General features: G+C 44.5%; 2 protein-coding genes across 2 annotated transcripts; one reads left to right on the top strand and one right to left on the bottom strand.

Annotated features, from left to right (window-relative positions):
- Window positions 1–151: 151 nt before the first annotated feature.
- Window positions 152–13,007, bottom strand: FAM161B (FAM161 centrosomal protein B). Its single transcript, XM_008138847.3, has 9 exons — window positions 12,921–13,007; window positions 9,673–9,992; window positions 8,344–8,894; window positions 6,477–6,823; window positions 5,581–5,708; window positions 3,628–3,792; window positions 3,312–3,411; window positions 2,378–2,520; window positions 152–1,589 (listed from the first exon to the last, which is right to left on the bottom strand). The coding sequence occupies exons 1-9, from the start codon at window positions 12,969–12,971 to the stop codon at window positions 1,451–1,453; spliced, it is 1,944 nt and encodes a 647-aa protein (XP_008137069.2). The 5' UTR covers window positions 12,972–13,007; the 3' UTR covers window positions 152–1,450.
- Window positions 13,008–13,242: 235 nt separating this feature from the next.
- On the top strand, window positions 13,243–27,348 carry COQ6 (coenzyme Q6, monooxygenase). Its single transcript, XM_008138846.3, has 12 exons — window positions 13,243–13,469; window positions 18,499–18,633; window positions 19,647–19,705; window positions 20,008–20,131; window positions 22,240–22,370; window positions 23,069–23,176; window positions 23,504–23,566; window positions 23,764–23,871; window positions 26,042–26,244; window positions 26,324–26,439; window positions 26,609–26,775; window positions 27,216–27,348. The coding sequence occupies exons 1-12, from the start codon at window positions 13,304–13,306 to the stop codon at window positions 27,243–27,245; spliced, it is 1,410 nt and encodes a 469-aa protein (XP_008137068.1). The 5' UTR covers window positions 13,243–13,303; the 3' UTR covers window positions 27,246–27,348.
- The last annotated feature ends 6 nt before the right edge of the window (window positions 27,349–27,354 follow it).

The raw sequence follows: 27,354 nt of genomic DNA, 5'->3' as shown, positions 1-27,354 counted from the left end.
CATACAGTAGCATGTTTAAAGGGCTTTTTTTTTTTTTTTTTAAGTTAAATCACATGATTCAGAGCTTCAGTTGTTTTCCCTTTAAATAAACAAAATAGCCCAGTCAGTTCTTTGGCTTCTTGTTTCAGACAGAATTTGTTCTCTTAGAAGATTAAGAAAGTAGTTCAGTCTTCACCTTTAAGATAAGGTATTGATTTAACCTTAGGATTCCATGCAGGTAAGACTGGGCTCAGGAGTCTTGGGGAACATGATATGAACATCTTCATCTCTTACTAGCAAACCCAGATGATAGCTATTGCCGGAGTATCACTCTGTCCTCACCAGAAAGAACCATGTCTGAGTCTGGAAAATTAGCAATGAATTTTCCCAGAAAGTTAAAAAAAAAACACACATGAGAAAGGTGCTTCTGTTAGAGAAGGCACTCTTGCTGTTATCCTGTCTCTACAGCTACTGAGAAAACATCTAATTATAATTAGTGAGAAGTATTCCAAAGATCACTTACTAGAAGAAAATCTTGGCTGTCAAATTTATTTAAAATGAACCTCATGCTGACACATACATGCTCACAGATAACATTCTAAATATATAACAGGAAAGAACTGCTTTTTTAAATAAAGTAATTACAGTTCTCAATTTGTTAATGACATGTATAATCGTGCTATGTAGATTGAGTTCATGTCAATTACTTGTATTCTTAAAATACCAGTTTTTACTTCCTGTAGCCTCACTCTTATACTAGAGCAGTGGTTTTCAACTGGGAACATTTTGCTCCCAACTCTCCTAGGGACATTTGGCAATATCTAGAGACATATTTGGTTGTCACAACTGGAGGGTATTACTGGCATCTAGTGAATAGAGGCCAGCATGCTGCTAAACATCCCACATTGCACAGGACAGCTCCCTGTCCTTGCACCCAACAAAGATTCATCTGACCCAAAATGTCCATCGTGCTGAGGCTGAGAAACCCTGTATTAGAAGTTGCAAACTTGTCATCCCCCAGGTGTTTTATTTTGCCTGTACAGTATTTCCAAGTAATTTTTAAATTAGTTGCCAACATGCAGATTTCTGGCTTCTGTTGAAAATGCAGTTGATCTGGCAATTCTGGGCCTGTATTCCAGCAGAGACTCCAGTCTCTACTGTCCCCCTACTCCCTTACAGCCCGCCCATTCAACCCATTTCTGACTAGCCTCTGTAGGCATTTGGGCTTGTGCCCTTTTTTCTGTCCCTAATATTTAAGTGTGAGGCACAAAGTAAGAACCCTTAGCTCAGCTATGGTCCCTCCACCCTGAGCTTCACTTTGATTTATTTGAACCATTCCTTGATATCTGCTACTTTTCTTTTCCCCATTCTCCAAGAATAGCCATGACTCAAAACCCAAGTTTTCCCTTGCCTTGATTTGACCCCACTTTAGTTGCTAATATTATTGAGAAGCAGTAATTAAGTGTACTGGTTAGGCCGGTGGTTCGAGATTATCTAGCGATTCATAAGACAGCTCCTCCTGCTCCTTCTTGGGGCTTGTAGGCTGCTCTAGAGGTTCTTCTAAATCCTGCTGTGGGTTTCTGATGCCGAGTTTTGTAGTTTCATGGGTGCTGCAGAATAAATAAAAATATGAAAAAATGTTTAATTAAAGCATGTAAAGCTTAAGGATGGTCTCAACATTTTTATTATATGGGATGCAAAAGGAAATTTCTAGGTGGGAAATGGGGAGAGGAATTAGGACTTAAACAACAAAATTGAAAATATTAGAGATGCTTTACTCCCTTTGATGTATACGATCTCAATGGAGGAGGTGGTGCTGAGTTATTTTTAAAGAGCGCCAGAAAAACAGTTTTATGGGAAATAAAAATATACATGATTTTTCAAACATGGAGTGGAAATACTTTTGACTGGTGGCATTGGAACTGGAACAGAAAAATGATGTTTCAAATTTTAGGAATCTAGACTTAATATACAATGGTTATATATATATTTTTAATATATTTTGATTTTTTACAGAGAGGAAGGGAGGGGGATAGAGATTTAGAAACATCAATGAAAGAGAAACATCGATCAGCCACCTCCTGCACACCCCCCACTGGGGATGTGCCTGCAACCAAGGTATATGCCCTTGACCGGAATCAAACCCTGGACCCTTCAGTCTGCAGGCCGACACTCTATCCACTGAGCCAAACCGGTTAGGGCTACAATGGTTATATTTAATTCACAACTGCACTTCTCTCCAAATTCAAATGTGTTATCTGGAGATGTCTGGATAGTATTCTGTAAGTACAGGATAGTGATCTCAAAATATGAGTGGCTGTCCTAAAGACCCCTCCCAGGGGCATTACTAGGGATGGCACCTGGAGGACTGCAGGGGGACAGCAGCATCTGGGATTACCTGGGACAGTCATGCACTTCTAACTGTGCCTTCCACTGTGCAGCCCTGGTGCCCTGAACCTTGTTCCTCACAAAGTCTTCATCCAGCCCGGCCTGCTTCAGGGTGTCTTGGTACCTTTGTTCTGCTTCTTTCCTGGCAAGGTCCTGTGGAATGGAAACTAATCTGTAACTGTCTTGTGAATTTCTTGTTAATTCTAAATTACTAGCTTAACCCATATCCTTAAAATACTGCTCACCACCACTCCTCTCCCATTAGTGGGGACAAGATTTGCATAGAAATTACTTCGAGCTTTGTTTTCAAGCCTTAAAGTGCATAGGAGCTATCTGAAGATTTTGTAAAGAGTAGACTCTTATTTGGTAGGTCTCAGATGGGGCCTGCAATCCTGTATTTCTAACAGTCCCAGGAGATGCCAGCCATTGATTAGGGAGCCACACCTTTGAGAAGCAAGGACTTAGATTTTTGAAAGACCAAGTGAGGTCCAGATGAAAATGATGGACTAAAAACCCTTGGAGACCTAGCAATGTACCACAGATCTAGAGGCTGGTGATGTTCCACCACTATGAACAGTGGCTCTGGACAGCAGAAAAGACTGGATTTTCAGTCACATTAATAAGTTAAAGATGTGCTTGCTAATAGCCAAACTCACTGTGTGTATGGGACCTAACTCCCACTCTGATTCATACTGAAAGCTAGACTACAGTGAAAACTCTAGGAATTGAAATTTCCCATTTTAGATGTCTTTAGAGTCCAGTCTTTGATGAATTTAGCCCAAGTAACATTTACTATTACACTACTATTACTACTTTGGTAGTAATAAAATGGGCCCAATTTAGAATCTTTCTGAGCTTCAGGGAAATGTTTAGATATTAAACTTTCATGTCTAAGAACTCTTTCATCCAAGACAGAAAGAAGATGACTGATTGTTTAGTTTTACCTTGGTAACTTGTTCGAAGAGATATGGCCTCGTTTGTATTCTCTTTTTCATTTCCTCCAATTCTTTCTTATACTCTTTTGCTCTTTTACGGTCATTGTTCCTGGAATTAGTAAGATTTTTTAAATGCGCCTTACTCCAATCCAGAATACCCTTCATTCCAGTTAACAGAGTAAGTCTCATGGACATTGTAAATTCCTAACTGCCTGGCAAAACTCATGACTGCCGTTAGAGGAGCCTACCCTAATATTGCCGTTTTCAAGGCCAATGATCTGCTGGATCCCAAGACACTACCCTTTGATACATGGAAGACACTGACCGGTTTTCTTTCAGCTTTGCTTTGAATACCTCCTCCAGGCTTTTATGGGGATCCATGGCTTTTGCACGCAAGGTCACAGATTTGGACATTGCTTGACACTTCTTTTTATGCATCTCCAACCACTGAGTACTCTCATGTGCTTTGTTCTTTTTTTCAAGTGAACTTCTAAAGGGAGGAGGGAAAAAAAAAGAATACAGGTGACCAACTTGGATATATTTAAAAGCAATCTTAGTAACCTCTCTGGAAAGTTGGTGTTGTCTATGAGTGGGGATGGGTGGGTAATTTACCTCCCTGGCATTTCAGAAAGATTAAGATTCTGGCATCAAATGCAAGGGCATATGATGCCTTCCCAGCACTCCGGATACAGTAATATTCTACCCAGGAGAGTATCACTCATTGAACTGAAAAGAACGTGAATAAAATATCCTTACTTAAGTAGCCAAACATTCAGGCTTGTCTATCCTGAAACAAAATACTAATAGCTACCAGTAGCTGAGTTATGTACCCTGAACCAGTGCAAACAGTCCGCAAGGGCATTATGCCCACTATCTTGTGTAATCCTCATACCTGCCCTGTGAACTAAGAACTAGGAGCATTCATTGTATAGGCAAAGAGATGTAGCCTCAGATAGGGTAAGCCACTTGCCCAAACCTACCCAGCGTACCAGTGGAAAAGCCAAGGTTAGAATTAGGATATCTGACTTTAAGTCTCTGCCCTTGGTGTACACTGTGCTATAAACAGTGGGCTGGAAGGTGCCTGAGTTTATGGTCCTTTGGGAATACAGAGAACTAGAAATGGACTTCTTTTAATGCACAATTTGGGATCAACTTTTAGCACTTCGTTTGTGTAAATATTCTACAAGGTATGGAGAGTTCTACCAAAAGAAAAAAGTCAAGACTCTTGCATTTGGCCCACACTCAAGTGGACCGATTAGGAAGGGGGACATTCAAGTTTTATCTGCTAGTATGTCAAACTCCCTACTGCTAGGAAGCAGCGGTGGACATCCTCTGCAGGTGGGCCAACCTCTGGTTCATAATATCTAATTGGGACCTCAGGATATTGCTACATTCAGCCTTGATTTAGTAGCTCTATGAAATTTGAGGAAAAGGGAAATATCCATTGGATTCTAAATACATTTCTACGATCTGTGTGGGTCTTAAAGGGCCCAGTCGGTTCTGTTACTCCTCTGTGAGCTCCACAGGAAAGCACCAATATGCTGGTCCTCTGCTCACTGTCTCAGAGGCCTGGTGGAGGAGCTCTTGCTGGCTCGATGAGAACACCATGACAGATAAGGTCCGTTAAAGAGTTAAAAATAAGGAGGCGCCTGATTCCCACCGGACTTCTGACAGTGCCCCCAGATGAATCTCAGAATTTCAGTATGTGCAATGGGTGCTCGTCTCTGGCAGGCTCAGCCACCTGTCGTCGTGCTTCTCGGAGTTCCTGCTCCTAACGGGTTCCTTCCTTTTTCATCTCTAGGTCTTTACCAATGTTGTTCTTTGTCTGGAAACTTCTTTCTTTCCAGCCTCTGGCTTATTCCTCTTCCTTCAGGTTTCACCTCAGACCATCTATTACAAGAGTCCCCTCCCCAGGCTTCCCAGTGCCCCACAGTCCCCTGTATTCCCTCATCATTGCACTCACTGACAAAATAAGGTAGCTGCTTCGTTGCCTTTCTGTATTTCAGATTAGGTATTAAACTATAGGTTCCATAGGTATCTCCAGCCTTAACATTCCTCCTGGCACAGAGTAAGGCCCCGTGGGTATTTGCTGAATGATAGCTAGGTGTTTTCCCGCCCTAAGTGTGGAGGATCACATGTACTCCTGTCCTGACCAGAGAATTCCCCTCCACGCCTTTAGGCTTCCTGATAACAGGAGAGGAGGCCCAGCAGTGGGGTGGTTTCCATCATGTGGGCCACGATCCGGGCATTGTGAGTCTTCTGCAGCCTGACCACTCACCTGACTGCAGATTCCCTCTTCCTGGTGGCATCTGTGATGTGCACAGGTAGGGTGTTGGCAGAGAGGGAAGCAAGGCCACTCAGAGAACGACTCCTGGGCCGGGGAGCAGCCGGTGGCTGTGGAGAGTCCTAGAGGAAACAAAGCCTGGCATTGGTGGGACAGCATGTGTGATTAGGTTCCATCTTAGCTGGAATCCATTTCAGTTAAGATAGAAACTAATCAGACTAAGAATCTTTTTTCCGGGGATTAAAGCCAAGGGTAATGAGATTTCAAGTTTAGTAATTGGGACAGACTTGGATGTCAATCCTGGAGGTTGTTTTCATTGTTAATCCTCACCCGAGGATATTTTTCCATTGATTTTTAGACAGAGTGGAAGGGAGGTGGAAAGACAGAGAGAAACATCGATGTGAGAGAGACACATCAATTGATTGCCTTCCACACGTGCCCCAACCAGGGCCCAGGGCCGGGGATCGAGCCTGCAACCAAGGTACATGCCCTTGACCAGAATAGAATCTGGGACCCTTCAGTTCAGGGGCCGACGCTCTATCCATTGAGCCAGACTGGCTAGGGCAATCCTGAAGTTTTTAATCAAATGAGTAGAGTTCTTTGGAATTGGTATAGAGAGACAACAATTGATCCCAACTTCCTGCCTCCCAGACCTGCTTGAACTTATTTCTTCAATTTCTCTAAAGAGAGGGAAGGAAAAGAAGTATTCTTGTGGTCTTAAGTTTATAGGAATTGTGGATCTGTGATCTGCTTATAGCTGAACTGGTGTGTTTTTTTTTTTAAATTAAGATAGAAAAATGCCATGAAAAGTGCCTTCCATTGAGACGTGGCCCTCTTTGGATTTCGGGCCTCCAGGCCCTTGACCCTCCCACAACTGCCTGGGCTCTCACCTTCCTCCCTCCAGTGGCGGCAGCATCACAGGGCCGCTGAGTGTGACACAGGCTGGCGGTTCTCAGCAAGAAGGGCTTGTTGCGAGTCCCCTCTCGGGTGTCCCTTCTCTTTGCAGCTCTTCTCTGGAAGGCCTTGTAAAGGCCCTCATAGTCAGGGACAGCAGGATTCACCCGAGGCTGGAATCCAAAGTCAGTCTGCAGAAACCCAAGCTTTTCCTGCCAGGTTCGGGTGGCTGTGCGGAGCTGTGGGTCAGCCCTGCAACTGGAGGAGATGATGGGGGAGGAGGCCATCTTGAGCATGTCCATGGCTCTCATTTGGATGCGAATTTTCCTGAAGAGCTCAGCTTCTGTGAAGAAAAGTCAGGGTGGTGATGGGTGAGAAGGGACCGAGACTCATACCAAAAGGTTTGGAGAACTTTTCCTCTTTTAAACACTAGCAGTAATGTGCTGGAACCAAATGTTAACTTTTCAGGAATTTTGTGATCCAGCTGACATCATGTGGGGAAGCCTGAAATTGGCCATGATGGGCATTTTACACGACAGAAAATGGCAAACACTACAAATCAGGTTTTTTTTTCCTGGAGAGCTCATTAATAAATGTTGAGGAGAACACTGCCAGGTACCAATCAGGTTGCAGAATCAGCTCCATTCACATTTACTGAGTGCTTTCTCTGGTTCCTGAAGGATGACCAGGAGGAATGGGCCAGTCACCTGCTCCTCTCCCAGGCCTCCCCTGTCTCAGAGAAAGGCCCCACCACCCACACAACTGCCCAAGCCCATTATCCAAGTCATTCTTGACACGCCCTCCTTCATCTGATCAGTCACATGTTCCCCCGTCTCCTCCACTTTAACCTGTCTCCAGTCCAGTCTCTTTTTGTTGTCCCTGCTACTAATTTCATAATTTCTCAACTAAATTGTTGAAATAGCCTCGTTATATCAGCATCCCTGAGTCTTGCACCTCCCCCTTTAATTATCTCAACAGCAATCAGAATGATCTTTCTGAACTTCATATCTGATCATGAGCCACTCTATTTAAAACCCTCCAGTGGCTCCCCAGTGCCCTTGGGTGAAGTCCAAACTCCTTCCCACGGCCACAAGGCCCCAGGTGTGACCTGTGCCTGTCTCTTTCTTCTTCTCTCCCTCTTCTCTCCACACTCTACCTTTTCACCCCTGAATGTGCTCAGCTTTCTTACCTCCATGCTATAGCTCTGCTGGTACACTCTTCCTCCCTCTTCATCAAATTAACATAGCTCACCCTTCTGGGTCAGCCTCAGTGCTCACTTTCTCTGGGGACCCTAACTGTTCCCACCCCTCACCACACCCTAAGTTAGGTCCTCTGTTATAAACTCCATAGGAACCTATAATCCTTGCAAATGACTCATCACAGTTGTGGTTATTTGTTTATCTGTCTCCCTCCCATGTCCACAAACTCCATGTCTATTTATTCACCCTAGAACAATGCGTGGGACATGGCACATGTTACTGAATGAGCAAAGAAAGCCTGAGTCTCTTATTTGAGCTGCACTTCTTGAAATGAGTACCTCACCAGGATGGGGGAGGTTTCCTCAGAGGCAGCGGCACCGGTCTAAGCCAGTCTTTAGATGTCTCATTGGTTCTCTGTTCTCCTATCTGTGCGGCCACAGAGGCCTTCACATCCACTCACTGAGGGCAAGGCTGGTGGGGAGTGCTGCAGGACATCTTCTGGTCCCTTGCTCCCTACAGGATTCCCCCTTGTGTAAATACACCCAACCTGCTCCATGGCCTGCCACCTGAACAGCTCATCTCCAAGCCAGGCTAACCCCCGAGCCTGACTAAATCCCCACTGCACCCCCGGCAGGAGGCAGCAAGGTGGCAAGGTTGTCTTTACCCTGGAGTTTGTCCCCGAGAGCCGGCTCCAGAATGGACCTGGGGATCCTTCTAGTGGCAGTCTGCTTGGAGGCCTTGGCCGTAGCACTGGCGGCCAGTTCCCTCTGTTGAGCGGCTTCCTTCCGTTGCTCCTCCTTCTCCAGGAAGCTGAAGGGTTTGAAAGACGAGAGGAGCAGTTCTTTCCTCTTCTGGATCCCTGCCTGCCTTCGGGCCTCATTGCGCGCCATGATTTCGTGGTAGAGGGGCAGGTAGACATGCGCAGGAACGGGTTGTGCTCGGAACTGCCGGTGGCACTCGGCCTCCTCCTGGCCCTGCCTCTGGGCCTGCTGCCTCTCGAGCTCAAAGGAGGCAGGTGAGGCCAGCCACTGGGCCTTTTTCTGGGCCTCACGCACTGTCATACGGAACGGCTGAGGAACAGTGATGGAGGATGCCCAGGAGCTGAGACTTCGGTGCTGGGAAGGAGGCCTGGAGCCTGTGGGCAGCTGGGACTGAACCTTGGGAATGTCGGAGGGTAGGTTGCTCAGGGAGCTGCAGCGCCTTGTGTAGCCACACCTGGGGGAAGAAAGCAGCTGCCTTGTGCCTGGAGGACAGGGCGGCCAGGAGGCCTGGCTCCTCCCAGATCCTCCTCCCCACTGCGCTCCCTAGACCTCTCTGCCGGCAGGTTTCATCTAGCTTCTCAGCCTAACATCGCAGCCCCACAGGCCTCTAAGCCTTTGCCTTTCTCAACCAGGCCTCCCTCCTTCCCACAGGCCAGCTATCAGCCTTAGTAAGAAGTCTCTTCTCCAAACTGATCCAAAAATTGCCACTTTGCATTCTAATATTTTCATAGGGGGACAGCGCAGTGGTGCAGAGCAGGGCTTTAGAGTCAGACAGAGCCACAGTCAAATCTTGCTTCAAACAATTGCCAGCTGTGTGACCTTCAGCAAGGTTCTCTTGGAACCTCAATTCCTCATCTGTAAAATGGCAAAATAATACCTATTTACAGGGTGATGAAGAGGAGAAAAAATAAATATTAAATGAGGTAGAGTATACATACACATAACAGGGCTTGGCCAAGGTAAATGTACCTTGCTGCCATTCTCAGGGAGGTAGTGTGTTTGGGAAAGGCATCAGTTTAACCAATCCCTGTGCTTCGGGTGACTAAGGGTTACCCAGAGTGATTTAGGACTGCTGGGTAGGAATCAGAACACATGTTTGGATCTGGAAGCTGATTCTTCCGGAGCCTGAGTAAGTGGCAACTTGAAAAAGTGGTCTTTGCTTTACTGAGGAAGAAACACAGGACTTGGTTGGAATTGTGCAGTGAAGCAGCTGTTGAACTGCAGTGCCTCACCTTGGAGATGGTGGGTACTGGACCTGCGGCTTCCCCCTGCCTTTGTTCTGGAAGAAACTCGCCAGGTCCTCATCATCTTCAGAGAGGCTCTCATCACTGTCTGGGTCAGACTGATGAAGGGATTCCGACAGGCACCACCTGCCTTTCTGCTTCAGTGCCTGCAGGGTCTCATAAAAGCTCCCAGTTGAGTCAGGAGAAGTAGAATCTGTCTCCTCTAGGCTGAGGAACTCATCAAGTTTGCCAGCCCTAGGCAAAACCAGCCCATCCCCAGACAGCTCCTCTTCTGCCTCTGTGTCTGAGGAGGATCTGGGGGGAAATATCTAAAATGAAATAGGATAGACAGGGGTCAAACTATAATTTCAAATTTATTCAAAACTTAACTGTTAATTTCACTTTGAATAAGCCTCTATGTATTAGGGACTGGGGAGGAACAAAGAAAATTTTTAATTAACAGGAAAGACAATGTGGAAATAAGATGTGTTCTAAAGAAATTTCATGCCCTCGCTCGTTTGGCTCAGTAGATAGAGTGCGGGCCTGTGGACTGAAGGGTCCAGGTTCGATTCCAGTCAAGGGCACATTCCCCGGGTTGTGGCCTCAATCCCCAGTGGGGATTGTGCAGGAGGCAGCCAATCGGTGATTCTCTTTCATCATTGATGGTTCTAAATCTCTCTCTCCCTCTCCCTTTCTCTCTGAAATCAATAAAAATATATATTTTTTTAATTTTTTCACAAATTGGTATATGGGTGTGCTTGGTCGAAGGTGTCAATCCCAAGAAAGAATATACCTGCCAAAGACTCCTTGTTGTTAACTGGGCTCAAATTCATAACCAGAGTGTAGCAGCCATTGTTTACAATGGTCCCCCGCCCACACTGCGCATCAGGGAAAACCTCAGCTGCAGCTGCCAGCCTCAAGTACTGTGTTCCTGCCATCTGAGCTGACCCTCATAATAGAGCTCCTAGAGCTGTAATTTAACCAATGGGCTGAAGACCTACCCTATCCAACTGGAGCTGTGCAACTATATCCTCATTTGCATATTAACTGACCAATCAGAACACAAGAAGTCTATGGTTCATTTGCATGAAAACGGTCGATCAGGGACTAGAAGGCACTCTTCTCTGTATAAGGCAGCAGAGTGCCCAGATTGTGTTCCCCAGGTTTGCAAACTGCGCTGCAACCCTTGAGTTGTTTTACTGAATAAAATCTCTCCTGTACCGCACCCAAAGTTGGGGACTTCTGTTGGTGTTGAATTGTGGCAGCAACCTTTGGTTGACAAAAGACAGGAAAGAGACGCAAAGAGCTGAAATTGGGTCCCTACTTCATGCAGTGCGGTGAGCATTTTACAGAGAACCTACTCTGCACCAGGCATTCTGCTCCCTCCAGGAATCCTACCCATGACCTTGGCCACACTTTGGGTCCTGCCCTCTTGGGGTTTTACCAACTTTTTTCAATCTTCTTTTTTCTTGCTTTCTCTGTCTACATCTTTGCTTTCCTCATATTCTAGCTGATTTCCACTGTGTCACTAGGAATGAATAATTAACAGGAGAGACAATGTGGTCTAGCTGAATGAGCAATGTCCTAGAATGTGGGAAACCCAACTGGGTTTAAATACTCCAGAAAATATAAATTAGGTGACTAATTTGCACTAAGAATTAAGCTGAGAACAGGACAAGGCCTTGTCTTGAAATATCAAGGCCTTCATGAAGTTAACATTCCAGTAAAGGAAGACAGAAGATATAAGATAATAATTCAGTGAAATCCATAAAACTATGGGATTATAGAGTGGCTATAGGAAGCTTTCCTTATATGATGGGCTAAAAAAACCCATCAGATAAAGACTATATATATTTATGTAAAGATAGAGATATATTGTGGAAGGTATGTATATATGTACTATAATCAGAGTTAGGTTTATTAACTTGCTGCAGTAAACCATGGAAAATTATAGGGAACTTGGGAGGGGGGTAGCTTTTACCCATAGTAAGAGGGTGGGAGAGGGGCTTTTTCTAGGGTTAGCTTGTCCTGAATAATTCTGATGAGAGTTCGGGGAAGCAGGGATCAACTCTGAATGGATGCTGTCGTGAAGAGGGGACAGTTTAGTAAGTGGATGATTGAGCAATTTTTATTCAAAAGGGGGCAAGAACAAGTGGGCTGGGTAAGTAACTGATAGGTAAGCATAATCATTTAGAAGGGGGTGTTAGTCATTTTACAGTATGGTGTGGTCCTATGAGAAACACTGTTTTCTGCTGATCTTGCTGCTGGCCTTCTCTGTCCATTATGGTCTGAATTGTACTTTCTCAGGCCTGGGATGATTTTTACTTCTCACTGTGGAGGAGTTTGGGATTTACACCTGGCTGATGAGAAGGAGCCAGCCTTGCTCAGATCTGGGGTAAGCGGTTTCTGGGTTCAAGAAACAGTGAAGACCTTGAGGCAGGGACCTGAGGCAGGAACAAACTTGACTCTTGGAGAAGCAAGAGGGCCAGTGTGGCAGGTGTGGTGGTGCCAGGATGGGACCAGAGGATGACCGACTGCAGCTGGACTTGCTGATTTTCCTGGGTTTTCTAAGGTCCAGCTCTAACACTGCAAAGAACACGACATAGAGCCAAAGGTATGTATGTGCTCTAGCCCTCACTCTGCTACTGAAGAGTGTGTGGTCTTAGGAAACTTCCTTTTTAAAGGAACTTATTGAGAGATAATTCACACATCACGCAATACATACAACCCACTTATTTAAAGTGTGCAGTGGGTTTTAGTATATTCACCGTTGTGCAGCCACCACCAGCTTTACATGTTAATCACTCCAAAAAGAAGCCCCATACCATTTAGCAGTCACTCCCTGTTTTCCCCAATCTTCCCAACCCTTCCCCACCTCACTTCCCAGCTCACCCCTCATCCTTCCCCGCCGGCCCTAAGCAATCACCATTCTACTTTCTGTTTATATGGATTTGGGGGCAAATTTCTTCATCTCTCCGAGCCACAGTTTTCTCTTCTACAAAATGGAGACAACAGTCTACGACAGTCCTAGGGCAGCTGAGGGGATAAAGCGAAAACTGAGGGCCATTGCGTGGTTCTGCGAAGAGCCTGACCTAGGGCTCGGGTTCAGGCAGTTCTAAACGCAACCAATTTTAATCCCACGCCCCTCGGGAACACGCCCCTACGTCTGTCTCCAAGGCAACGTCAAACACTCCTCTCTCAGGCATTCCTTTCCGGGGCCCAGACCTGATTTTCCCCCCTTCTGTCTTCTTCCTCACCTGAAGGCTCCGAGCGCCGCCGGAGGCTCCCGCACGCCTCCCCACCGTCATCTTCCCAGCGGGGCAGAGACAGAAGCGGCCGCGACACCGGCGGTGACTGCGGCGGCGGCTCTGACTACGTGAGCCAAGTTCCGCCCCTTTCTAGATTTGTGCTCTGATTGGCTCCCAGGCGGATGCTTGAACCAATCCCCTACCAGGGAGCCTCCAAAACATCCCGCCCAACGAGGCAAGGATTGTTTTCCGATTGGCCTATTCCCTTTCCACGTTCTATTTCCGGTTCTGAGGCCGCGAGGCTGAGGCGGCAGGTGATTGGAGGACTCTGGTCTGGAAGTGCTACCCAAGGCGGGCCTAGCGGGGTGCCAAGTACGGAGCGCGTCTGCATCATGGCGGCTCTGTTGGCTGTGAGCCGGTTAGGGGCTGCACCAGCAGCTGCCCGGAGAGGCCCGCTGGTCTCCTGTCGGAGGTGGGCCGGTGCCCCGGCAGACACCGTGTACGATGTGGTGGTGTCAGGTGGAGGCCTGGTAGGCGCCGCCATGGCCTGTGCCTTGGGTAAGCTCATCTTCAAGGCCAGTAGTGTGGGGGGAAGGGGCCGTGGAGCTGTGGGGACTCGGAGTTCTGGCTCTGTTTTCCCAAAGTTTGAGGGTTGCGGATCTTGTGACCCCTTCCCTCCCCAAGGATCCCCAGGGCCCCAGGGCAAGCGTGTGGTTCTTGGGGTGCCGAAGGGTCAAAAGTGGGAGGTACCTTAGGAGTCCTTCCAACCGGTAGGGAAATAGACCTGCTCAGGGTTATTTAGTTAGGGGCAAAAAATTGCAAGCAGTCAGGCATTGTTGCATTGGGCTAGGTGTTTCCTCCCTCCCTCCCTCCTCTTCCTTCCTTCCTTTCCTTCCTTCCTTCCTTCCTTCCTTCCTTCCTTCCTTCCTTCCTTCCTTCCTTCCTTCCTTTCTTTCCTTCTTTCTTCCTTCCTTCTTTCTTTCTTTCTTTCTTTCTTTCTTTCTTTCCAGCTTCATTGAAATATAATTTGCATACCATAAATTTCACCCATTTACCACTATTTTATTTATTGATTGATTAGAGAGAGAGAGAAACATGGATTTATTGTCCCGCTTGTTTTTGCATTCATTGGTTGATTCTTGTTTGGATGGGACCGCAACCTTGGAGTATGGGACACTCTTAACACACTGAGCTACCAGGCCAGAGTTAAAGTTCACCCATTAAAAGCATACAATTTAATGTGCGTGTTTTTTTTGTATACTCATAGAATTGTGCAGCCATCACGACAAATTTTAGAACATTTTTATTACCTCCAAAAGAAATCTGAACTCATTAGCAGCCACTGCCCATTTCCTCCCAATCTTAGCTCTAGGCCGGTGATTTTCAATGGTTTTCATCTCATGGCACACATAAACTAATTATTGAAATTCTGTGGCACACCAAAACATATATTTTTTGCCAATCTGACAAAAAATAAGTATAATTTTTATTAATTCACACCGACGGCTATTGTGTTGGCAGTTGTCATTTTTGAATTTGACAGTCTGAAGGAAAAGAGGTCAGTGCCTCTGACTAGTCAGGGATTGCATGTTTTAAAAATTCCTGCAGCACACTGGTTGCAAATCACTGCTCTAGGCAACCACTCATGTATTTTTCTGTCTGTAGATTTGCTTTTACTGGACATTTCCATCTACGTGAAATCTGCTTAATGTTCTCAAGGTTCATCCAGGCTGTATCATGTGCCAATACTTCATTCATTTTTATGGTTGAATAATATTCCATTGTGTGGATATAATACGTTTTGTTCATTCATTAAGTGATGGATGATTTTGTGTATAAGCTTTTGTGTAAACATATTTTTGGTTGTCTTAAATATATTCCTAGGAGTGGAATTGCTGGGTCATATGGTAATTCAGCCAAGCAGTGTTCCAAAGTGGTTGCACCATTTTATATTCCTACCAGCAATATAGGAGGGGTCCAATTTTTCTACATCCTGGACACCTGTTAATGATTTTTTGTTTTTAGTCATTCCATTGGGTGTGGGAAGTGGTATCTCCTGGTTTTGAGTTGCATTTCCATAAAGACTAATGGTGTTGAACATCCTTTCTAATGCTTATTGGTCATTTGTATATTTTGGGGGGAAATGCCTGTTTAGAATTTTTGCCCATTTGAACTATTTGTCTTCATTTTTGAGTTGTAAGAGTTTTTCATGAATTCTCAGTACACATCCCTTGTCAGATAAATGATTTGCAAATATTTTCTCCCATTTTGTGGGTTGTCTTTTCACTTTCTTGATGGTGTCTTTTGAAGCCCAAAAGTTTTTAATTTTTAATTTTTTATTCCTCACCTGAGGATATTTTTTCCATTGATTTCTAGAGAGAGTAGAAGGGAGGGGGAAAGACAGAGAGAGAAACATCGATGTGAGAGAGACATTGATTGGTTGCCTCCTGCACACAGACCGACTGGGAGTGGGGAGTACATGCCCTTGACCGGAATTGAATCCACAACCCTCAGTCCACGGGCTGATGCTCTAACCACTGTGCAAAACTGGCTAGGGCCAAAAGTTTTTAATTTTGATGAAATTGAACTTGTTAGTCTTTTACCACTTGTGTTTTTGGTGTCATATCTAAGAAGATTCACTCCTAATCTTCCTTGAGAGTTTTATAGTTTTAGCTCTTACATTTAAGCCTGTCATCTACTTTGAGTTAAACTTTGTGTATAAGGTGAGGTAAGAACTTTGCTTTCATACTTATAGTTTAGGCTGCTTCACTACCCTGTGAGGTAGATATTACTTTCATATCTTTTATGAGAAAACTTGCCTGGCAAAGGTTAAGTAAGGACCAGAGTCTCATAACCAGGCACTAGCTGCAGAATCTGAATTCAAATCCAGGCCACCAAACTCAGGATAGTTTGTTTCTAACAACTGTACAGTGACTTTCAGAAATTAGATTTGATTTTTCTGGCCTCACAAAGATCATTAATAGTGTTTGTTGACTTGAGAATTAGAGTGTGGTTCCTCTTCTAGGAAACGGGGGAAACAATGCTATGTATAAGCTGATGGGCTTGAGTCTCAAAGTAATTCTAGAAAACAGTTATCAATTATTAAGCACTTGCTATGGATAGGCATATTTTAAAGTATTCTACATACATTTTTATTTAATCTTCATTGTTGATTATGCAAGTAAAGAAGTTAAAGCTCAAGAAAACTTAAGTAATTTGCACTCAAAAGCCAGTAATTAGAAAAAGCCAAGATTTTTGTGTGTATACCCTTTCTCCCTGACAGCTATTTGGTTGTACCTATTGATAAATGGATTAAAATAGTGCTTCTCAGGTGCATTTAAGAATCACCTGGGTTGTTTTGTTTTGCGTTGGTTTTGGGCTTTGAAAAACTAAGACAGGCACATATACAAAATTCAAAAGGAATTTTGAAATACAAAGGGTATTGGGTATATAGTATCTATATATATAAAAGCCTAAGTGACCGACCGTTCAACTGGTCACTATGACACGCACTGACCACCAGAGGGCAGATGCTCAATGTAGGAGCTGCCCCCTGGTGGTCAGTGCACTCACACAGTGGGAGCGCTGTTCAGCTGACCAAAGGGCGACAGACGCAGGGCTCACGGCTGGCCGCCACAGCCCGGAGACCGCAGCGGAGTGGCAGTGAGCCTACCGAGGGGTGGTGGCAGGCACAGTGGGGCCGGGATGAGCAGGAGCAGCGGGCAGCGTGGGACTGCGGGCCACGCTGAGGAACACCCCCCACACCAGTGCACAAATCCGTGCACCAAGCCTCTATCTAGTAAATCATATAAAGTAAGACTTCCATTTCTTATTGTTAGCCACCCAGTTCTCTTCACGGACAATCATTGTTACACGTTTGTGGGGTATACTTTAGAAATGAGGGTTCACAGTTCTACCTCCAGTAACTGATTCAGTTTGTCCAGGTGAGGCCCTTTATTAACATGTGTCTCTGGGGATGGATGCAGGAGATCTGAAGACCACACTTTGAGAATGAGAAACAGGGAAGTGCTTAATTGTCTTGTAACAACTTTACCTCTTAACTTTTATGCGATGTTATACACCATTCATGGGCAGGTGTAGTGTGGGGTGTTTCCTCCTGCTGAGTCAAGTGAACTACCTGCTTGGGATTTTGTGTGTGCTAATGCCTCCCCTTGATCATCATGCCATGTGTCCCAAAGAAAATTCTTTGTCGGTAGTTGATATACTGACTGATCTTACTTTATAGTTCAACACCCATTTAATTTTAGATAGATGCTTTAAAAGTAAGAATTTTCCAGTAGGCTCTTCATCTTGTCGTATCAGTCAGTTTATGTTTTCCTTGATTTTTCTTCAAACTCAAAATTTATGTTCTAGGCTTGAAATACCTATATTTTCCTTTTACATTGTTATTTGTAAACTTATAAATTCTCTAATTTTTTTTTGACAAATGAGTTTTCTAAAATGTTACATTAAATAGCTAACAAAATATTAAACTTGGCTATATTTTATAATGTGTTTGGAAATCTAATTATTTTCCTGTTTGTTTCCTGGTCTATTGTTTAACAAATGTCTGTGAAGACAGTATCTACTTTATGGACTGAGGAGATACAGCATTTGCTGCTGGGGATATTACTATAAGGGGAAAAAATCCCTGTCCCCAGGGAATTTAGAATCTAGCAAAGGAGAAAGATTTGTAGATAACTGATCAAAGGAAGAATGAGATGAAGCTCTCCTGGAGGAACGGGTAGGGGAAGATGGTCGGGCAATTCTAGCACATATTTTTCTCCTTTCTTGGCAGCAGCAACTCACTGCTTATTTTTCCCCCGTGTCTTTCTCTGAGACACTGGCGGGACTGACTGTAATGTGCTGCAGACACCCAGTGATGGCATCCCCAAGTTCCCCATCCCTTTTTTTTTATTTTAAATAATTTTTTATTGATTTCAGAGAGGAAGGGAGAGGGGAAAAGAGGTAGAAACATCAGTGATGAGAGAGAATCATTGATTTGCTGCCTCCTGTACACCCCACATTGGGGATGGAGCCTGCAACCTGGGCATGTGCCCTGACTGGGAATTAAACCCTAACCTCCTGGTTCATAGGTCAACGCTCGACCCTCGACCACTAAGCCATGCTAGCCGGGCCCAAGTTCCCTTTTTACTTCCTCTGCAATGTTTTAGGATCAGATTTGTAGGCACAACTGATGTATTTTTGGCCCCCTTTTCTTTTACAGACTAATTCTTTAACCTTGATTTAACCTTGAGGCCACAATGAATTTCGCTTACTAACTACATTTTTTCTGTTGAACGGGATTTGTAATTTTCAGTGATGTAATACTTTGAGGATTAGAAATATCTGGTGTCTAAAGACTACCTTCCGGTGGTTGGCAGGATGGTTCGCATGGCTGAAATGCTGGTATACGTTACTGCTTAGGACTCTGCATATGTTACTGCTTAGGACTCTTTGTGTGTGCTGTGTGAGAAATTTGTACCTAAGGATTAAGGCATGAATTGTTGCTTCTCTTGGCAATGAAAAAATAAATTCTGATTTTCCTAAAATGATATAAAATTTTGCTTTTTTTTTTTTTTTTTAGGATATGATATTCACTTTCATGATAAGAAAATCCTGTTGCTAGAAGCAGGTCCAAAGAAAGTATTGGAGAAATTGCCAGAAACTTACAGCAACAGGGTCAGCTCCATTTCCCCTGGCTCTGCAACCCTTCTCAGTAGTGAGTAGAACATCCTCTCTCATAGAACCAATCTCCGGTCTCTCTCGGCTTCCCAGTGTGCCCCAGAGGCAGAGTTACCAGAGCATCTGTGTGGAGGGAGCTCACTGAGGTGGGTGGGAGAGGGGTGTGGTTGGTAGTTTCTGAAATCGTTAATGTGCCAATTCCCCGTCTGAGGAAGGCATCCTTGGAACATATGGGGCCATCGCGTAGACTTCATTTGTGATGTTGGGTCATTATAAATGTGTGGAATAAAACTATATGAACTAATTATGAGCAGAGTCCCTCTTCATTCCCAGAGTCCGCCCTGGGAAGCTAGGGAGCCCCTGTAATAAATGCTTTTGGGGTGAAGATGGATGTGTGCAAACAGAACCAGTTGTCAGCACATTGTCTTTAGGTCTCTGCTCGGACTATCCTGTCTAGAACCACCTTACCTAAAATAGCCTCTCGTGTTACTCTCTAGCCCCTTATACTGCTTTATTTTTCTTCATAACACTACCACCTGACATTATATTATGTATTTGTTTTTTACTACAAATAGTAAGTTAGGATGTTAGCTACAGAAAGGTGGGGACTTTGTCCATTTGGTTTCCACTTTTTGCTCAGTACCTAGAAATGTACTAGTATCTGTCACATTTTAGCTGCTTTGTAAATATTTCCTCAATGAGTGAATCTCTTTCAGTGCCATGGAGATCAACAAAAAGTAGTCTTTATCCAGAGAGTTTGTAACTTCAATAGGATGGAAAAGAAGAACAGTATGGCTTTGATTTCCTTATTTATTTCCCCTACTTTACAATGTGATTTGACCTGTTGATCATGAAAGCTGGGTCTTTTTTCAGACTGTGTAATCTGAGCTGGGGAACAGAGGAGCTTAGCTCCTGCCATCAAACATAGAAGGGGAGAGTATTTCTCTATTATGGAGAACACTGAGATCAACCTCTAACTTAACAAGATGGAGGGACAAAGGGAGCCCAGGAAGGATGCTCCGGTCTCTACATAGATCCTTTCTTTTGTAGGTTTCGGTGCCTGGGACCACATCTGCAACATGAGATGCAGAGCCTTTCGCCGAATGCAGGTGCTTCCTTTGTCATTCTTGGCAAGATACTTCGGTCTGTTTTGTGCTAAGATATTGGAGTCCACATTCTCCAGGTTTTCTGAGAATGTGGGAAGAATCAAAGTCCACACGCAGTCTAAGAAAGTGGGGGAAAGCATTCCCCAGAGAATTTTCCTCTCACCTGATGTCCTGCCAGAGGGACTGACAGTTTGTGATTATTCTGCTCTGTCACTGGGAAAGCAGCACTCCGTTTCTGATTGGAGCAGAAATACAGACGTTCTTTTCCTTGGGTTGTAATACAGACGTTCCCTTGGTGTTGCCAGGTGTGGGATGCCTGCTCAGAGGCCCTGATCATGTTCGACAAGGATAACCTGGATGATATGGGCTACATAGTGGAGAACGATGTCATCATGCATGCTCTCACGAAGCAGCTGGAGGCAGTGTCAGGTGAGGCTCCCACCTCTTCCATCGTCCTTTCATTCTCTGGAAGGTGAACCTCTTTAGAGTTATTCTAGGGCTTACTGGAAGGAAGGATCCCTTTTACAGATATTGAATGTGCACCATAAACAAACATTCTGATACTTATCTCAGGGTTTTTCTTGTTTTTCTTTTACAGCTCTATGCAAGTATAATTTACATACCAAAAAATTTACGCATTATAAGTGTACAATTCAGTGATTTTTATTATAGAGTTATGCCACCATCATCACATAATTTTATAATATTTCCATTACCTCAGAGGAAACCTGGAGCTCATTTATAATATTCCCAATCTGACCCCCGGCCCCTGGCACCACTGGTCTACTTCCTGTCTTTTGGGATTGGCCTGTTCTGGACATTTCATAGAGTTATACTCATAAAATATGTATTCTTGGTGTCTGACTTCTCCCATTGAATGTATTTTTGAGATATGTTCATGTTGTAGCATGTATCAGTACTTTATTCATTTTTATTGCCCTAATCAGGGACCAAACGCATAACCTTGGCATATTGGGAGGATGCTCTAACCAACTGAGCTACTGGCCAGGGCTCCTACCCCTTTTTTAAAAAAAAATTATAGCCGGTCTTTTTGCCTTTCGGTCAATTTGCATATTAGCCTTTTATTATATAGGATACTCTATATCCCATATAGTTCATATTACCCTTGTGACTATGGAATGGTATCTCATTATAGTTTGGATCGTATTTCCCTGATGACTAATAATGTTGAGTGTCTTTTCATGTGCTTTTTTGTCATTTGTTTGTCTTTGGAGAAAGGTGTATTCAGAATCTTTTGTCCATTTAAAAACCGGATTATTTGTCTTTTTGTGAGTTACAGTGTTTTGTTTTGTTTTTAATTAAAAAAAATTGATTTCAGCCGAAACCGGTTTGGCTCAGTGGATAGAGCGTCGGCCTGCGGACTCAGGGGTCCCAGGTTCGATTCCGGTCTAGGGCATGTACCTTGGTTGCGGGCACATCCCAGTAGGGGGTGTGCAAGAGGCAGCTGATCGATGTTTCTCTCTCATCGGTGTTTCTAACTCTATCCCTCTCTCTTCCTCTTTGTAAAAAATCAATAAAATATATTTAAAAAAAAAATTGATTTCTGAGAGGAAGAGAGAGCTAGAAACATCGATGAGAGAGAACCATTGATTGGCTGCCGCCTGCACACTCCCCACTGGGGATCGAGCCCGAAACCCTGGCATGTGCCCTGATCAGGAATCGAACTGTGACCTCCTGGGTCATAGGTCGACTCTCAGCCCCTGAGCTATATCCGCCAGGCCAAAGTTCTTTATGTATTCTGGATATAAATTCCTTATTCAATATATGATTTGCAAATATTTCAGGGTTATTCTAGAGAGAGAAAATTGGAAGCAATCTTAAAAGCTTCTGATATGGGTAGTAGTTCACCCATGTAATGAGCTTCTGTGCATCTTTTAAAGATAATTTAGACCTAATATTTACTAACTTAGAACCATGTCCCACAATCTATTGGTGAAAAATATTACACGTCACATGATTCCATTTGTGTGTGAGGGTGTGCGCACCACATGTACATGTATAAGAAATTGTTTGGTAAGCTCTATGGCAAAGCTTTAACTGTAGTTGTCTCTGTGTGGTATGATTGAGGGTGGTGCCCCCCACCCCCTTTTAAACTTTTCTTTATTCAGACTTTTACAGTGAGCATATCTTTTTTATGGTCAGGAAGAAAAATGTTATGAAATCTAGAAGTTTGAGCCCGTGGTATTTCCGTGCTGTTTACTCTGAAAGCACACATGGGCTCATTTAAGCGTAGAGTGAACTGGAAGAGCAGGAGGGGAAGAGTGCCTGCTGTAGGCTGATAATTCACTGAGAGATTAATTTTTTTACACTGATTCATCCCTGTGGTTTCTGTTGTTTATCAGCTCTCAGACGATAGCACCAGTCACATGAGGTTTTTTTAGATCTTATTTTTCTTGTTTAGAAAAGGACAAGAGACAGCTGTCCTGGGACCTTGCTTTAGGTTTAGTTATGGCTTTTCCTCAGCCTGCGTGGGCTGTCTTTCTAATGTTTTGTGTTTTCTCTTCTGACCTCCCTAGACCGAGTGACTGTTCTCTACCGGAGCAAAGCAGTCGGCTATACCTGGCCTTTTCCAATTTCCATGGCAGACTCCAGCCCTTGGGTTCATATTACCCTAGGTGATGGCAGCACCCTCCAGACCAAATTGTTGGTAGTTGAATATTCTTATTTCGCCAGGGGTCTTGCATATTCACATGCTAGCCTCAATTCTAGGGCCTCTAGTTTTTCATCTACGCTACAGTTGATATTAATTTTAGGCTAAGCTTTTGGTTATAAGGACCAGTACCCAGTAAGCCAGCTCAAGTTAAGATGGGTCTTATTGTAAATCCTGTACAGGATCAAATCTCTTGGACCATCTTAGGTCATGAAATAAGGACAGCTGGCCTCACAGAGACAGGAACCAGAGTATCAGAAATTGAGGCTGTTCTTTCCCTCCCAGGAGTCCTGTAAGTCATCTCCTTGCGTCTTATATTTTTCCTCTCTCTGTTCATCAGCTTTCCCTTTTCCATGGCAGCCATCCCTCACCTTACATCAGGACTGTTCAGCTCTAGTGCCTGCCTATTGCTTTCTAGCCCAAATAGCAGGGGAATTTGGCTGAGTTTAACCTGTGGCTGGCACCTCGTGGGTCAGATGTCCAGCTTTGGTCCGTTAGCTGAGGCCGGGGTCACATATGTAGAGCCACCCCTTTAGAGGCTGTGAGTGAGGCAGGCATGATAAAAAGTTGTCTGCCATAGATGGGCTTGCCAGCAGTTAGAACTAGAGAAATCTTTAGGAGGCAGAGACAAACTTCTGGAGCAGTTTCATTTACTAAAAGATTGTAAGACTTAGCAGGCTCTCGTTTTTGTGCAGATTGGTGCAGATGGTCACAACTCAGGAGTACGGCAAGCTGCTGGAATCCAGAATGTCAGCTGGGACTATGACCAGTCTGCTGTTGTGGCTACTCTGCATTTATCAGAGGTAAGATCCTGAGCCCAGCCCTGGCCAGTGTGGTTCAGTTGGTTGGAACATTGTCCTGTATACTGAAAGAGGGCAGGTTCAATTCTGGTCAGGGTGCATGCCTAGGTTGCGGGTTTGATTCCCAGTTGGGGCACATATAAGAGGCAACCGATTGATGTTTCTCTCTCACATCGATGTTTTTCTGTCTCTCCCTTCTCCCTCTAAAAACAATAAACATATCATCAGGTGAGGATTAAAAAAAAAAATAAGACCCTGAGCCCACCATCTGGGAACCCTGCTGGTGTTTATTATGTGTACTTCTCACAACTGTTCTCCTTTCTTTTACAGGTCACAGAAAACAATGTAGCTTGGCAGAGATTTCTTCCCTCTGGGCCCATCGCTCTGCTCCCGGTAAGAAGTCTGTCTGGCTAGTCTACTTAAACATGTCCAGCCTCCCTCTTTTAGGACTTCATTTTCTCTCAGCCATTTTCAGGTTCCAAGTGAAATATCTCCAGGCTAGCTTCGTTTCTCCTTCATACCTTTATGCTTGAGAGTGCCCAAGAACAGAAGTTGTAGCTCTCAGTATTGATGGCGTTCTTTTGCGACAGCTCTCAGACACCTTGAGTTCCTTGGTCTGGTCCACATCCCATGAGCATGCAGCAGAGCTGGTGAGCATGGATGAGGAGAACTTTGTGGATGCCATTAACTCAGCCTTTGTGAGTATCAACTTGTCTGCCTGATGAGGTGTTGCAGGGGTAGATACAGAAAGGCAGTTTTGAGTAGGAAAAAGAAGTAACCAACCAGCTGCCCTTCTGTAACTGAAAGGCTTGGTCTGGATGACATGGAGGAGGATTCAGGGAAATCCAAACAATAGAAATCAGTAACCTTTGTGCTCTTTTGAGGGTCATGGGCTGCTGTTATGCTGATTGAAACAGCTGCCTGGGTGGAAGTTAGCATTGGCCTCTTTGGAAGCTGTAATTCTTAGGTAATCTTGAGCGGAGCTGCTGGGTCCCAGGTACCTGAACCTTTGAAGCCTAATTCATCAGAATGTTTTGGAGAGGGGCTAAGCACATTTCAGTGGGGGTCTTAGACCAGAGGTGGGGAATGTCCGGCCCATGGGCCATGTAAGGCTTGCAGAATCATTTGGTCTGGCCCTGCCAAGGCATTAGGGGGGAGTTAATTAATGTTTGACTAAATATAGCAGGCTAATTTCTAAGTTGATAATTTTGTATGGTCCCTGAATGATGTTATAAATATCCAAATGGCTCTTGGCAGAAAAAAAGGTTCCCCACCCTTGCTTTAGACAGACATGGGTTCAATACTGGTACTAACTGTAAATCTCCTAAAAAATGGAAATACCAACTTTTCAAGGGTTATTAATAATAAAAGTCTAAAGACTTAAGATGAGGGACTTTATGTAAAATACTTGCAGCATACCTCATACATTATAGGTGCTCAAATAGTAATGATTCTGGAGTAATATGGCTTTTAGATAATAGGGCACAATATTTCTGAACGTTAAATGCTACATTTATCTAAATTCACTAATATGACAATTGGTAACATTTATCGAGCACTTACTATGTACCAGGTACAGGTGAAGAGTTCTACCTGTATGTATGTATTTAAATCAGCGACTCTTTGAGGTAGGTACTGTTAACATGCTCATTTAGAGATAGGTAACTTTCCCAAGGTCCTACCTCTTGTGCAAAGCTGTGTTCTGAAATGAGGCTCTCCCTCAAGCCTGTGGTTTTAACTACCAAACTCCACTACCTCACTCAATTCACACCAAAGAACTTAAGCTTTGCTGCTCTATAGTAGCAACAGTAAAAGGAACTAAACATACTGAAGTGGCTTCCAAGATAACTGCTACCCCCTCGCCCCTCCTTCCCTGGGGCCATTTAGCATATATTCCTGGCACAGGCCTCTGTAGGACATTCATTTAGCAACTAGAGGCCCGGTGCACGAAATTCATGCACTGGGGAGAGGGGGAGGCCCCCCTTAGCCCAGCCTGCACCCTCTCATAGTCCGGGACCCCTCACTCCTTATCACCCGCTTGCTCACTGCTTCTTACCACTTGGCTCGCTGCTCCTTAGTGCTGCCATGGAGGCAGGAGAGGCTCTCACCACCACTGCTGTGCTCGCCAGCCATGAGCCTGGCTTCTGGCTGAGCAGTGCTCCTGCTGTGGGAGAGCACTGACCACAGTGGGCAGCCCCTGAGTTGAGCATCTGCCCCCTGGTGGTCAAAGCACATCATAGCAATTGGTCATTCTGGTCGTTCAGTCGTAACAGTCGCTTAGGCTTTTATTATATAGATCATTACAAGCGCCTTCTACGTAGAAGGGTCTGGTGATAAATGTGACACAGTCCCTGCTTTTAGGCAGCTCATAGTCATGTGAGGAGAAAGGTACATAAGTGACAATTTCAGAACAGTGGTAGAAGTATGCATAGGATGCTACGGGAACATAGAGGTGAGCACACACAGGCGAGTTTGGAGAAAGGTTTATAAAAAGAGCTGACAGCCTCGGGGTGCTCTGAGGTGAGGTCCTGGTGAAGTCTAAGTGGGAGGACATTCTAAGCAGAGGGGAGTGGATATTGTAGAATGAGCTACACAATGTGGCTGGTGCCGGTTATTGAAATTGGGGACTAGTAAAAGATCAAGGTCAGAGGTAGGCAGGAGCAGCTTAGCCATTTGGCTTGATCCTACAACCTGGAATCTGTGTTTTGCCTTTATTGGAGGGACTTGTCACTTGGGGTCTAGATTGTTTTAGGCATGTTAGGTACCATTGCCCTTGGCTTTCGTTACAAAAAGAGTTTCCTTGTTGAATTAATTCCCTGCTAGTCACTGATGAAATTTCACTTTTGTTTTGTGGCTGATGCTACTCAGTGGAGTGATGCTAACCACACAGACTTCGTTGACTCGGCCAGCACCATGCTGCACCAGGCTGTTGCCTTTCTGAAGCCCACTAAGGTCTCAGCTCGCCAGCTGCCGCCAAGCGTAGCCAAGGTGGATGCCAAAAGCCGAGTACTGTTTCCTCTTGGGTTGGGACATGCTGCTGAGTATGTTCGGCCTCGGCTGGCGCTCATCGGGTAAGATAATGGCAGAGCAGAGCTACTCCCTTCGCACCCTGCTGCTGGAGGCCACACCTAAACTCTGCTTCCTTTGCAGGGATGCGGCCCACAGAGTCCATCCACTGGCAGGACAAGGTGTCAACATGGGCTTTGGGGATATCTCCAGCTTGGTCCATCACCTTAGAACTGCAGCCTTCGATGGGAAAGATTTAGGTAAGGATTCTGGTTCCTTAAAGAAGTATCCAGAGGTCATGTAGTTAGGGAAAATCAGGACCCCTGAAGGCCCCTCAGGAGCCGGATGTGGTGGACATAAGTGTGTGTGCTTTTCTAGGAAAGAAAACTTCACTATGGGATTAGGGTGTAACTTTCCTTTTTCCTCCAGGCTCCATGAGCCACCTCACAGGTTATGAGACAGACCGACAACGTCACAACACTGCTCTTCTGGCTGCTACTGACCTGCTAAAAAGGCTCTATTCCACCAGTGCTACCCCTCTTGTGCTGCTCAGGACGTGGGGCTTGCAGGCCACAAACGCAGTGTCTCCACTTAAAGTAAGAGGTTGCTCACGGCTCTCTTAAGAGTCTTGGTCACCGAGGAATGACTTTGCCAATGACTTAGTTAATTTGAATTAATTTTCTTGGCTGTAAAATTATCCTTTTTATCTTCCCCAGCGATAATGAGCAAAAAAGACTGTGCTGGGCTTGTTGGTGCTGGGCCTATCTAAGTAGTAATTTTCTAAGTATAAGGAAGGGTTAAAATAGCAAATGGGGCTTTCAGAGATAAAGATGCTTCAGCTCCTTTTGCTGCTTGGTCAGCTTTTTCTACTGAGAAACGTCCATTTAAAGGCACTTCGGAGGGACTCTTGTGAAGAGTATCTATCTGGGACTTTTGCTGAGTTTTTGCTTTAATCACTTTGGATACTTGAAAAGTATCTCCTTCACCCGCCCTCACAGTGTCAGAGTATCACTCACTTTGTTTCATTTCTCTTTAGGAACAGATTATGGCCTTTGCAAGCAAATGAATGCTCCTCTTCTGCAGATTATATTGAAGAAAAATAAACATCTTTACCCAAGGCCATCATACAATTTCAAGATTTAATTTAATAAATTGACTTTGTATTAGCATTCTCT

The sequence above is a fragment of the Eptesicus fuscus genome, chromosome 5 (assembly GCF_027574615.1).
Source record: "Eptesicus fuscus isolate TK198812 chromosome 5, DD_ASM_mEF_20220401, whole genome shotgun sequence".
NCBI classification, from domain to species: Eukaryota; Metazoa; Chordata; class Mammalia; order Chiroptera; family Vespertilionidae; genus Eptesicus; species Eptesicus fuscus.
The sequence above is the reverse complement of the archived record's forward strand: the minus strand, read 5'-3'. Positions and strand labels throughout refer to the sequence as shown.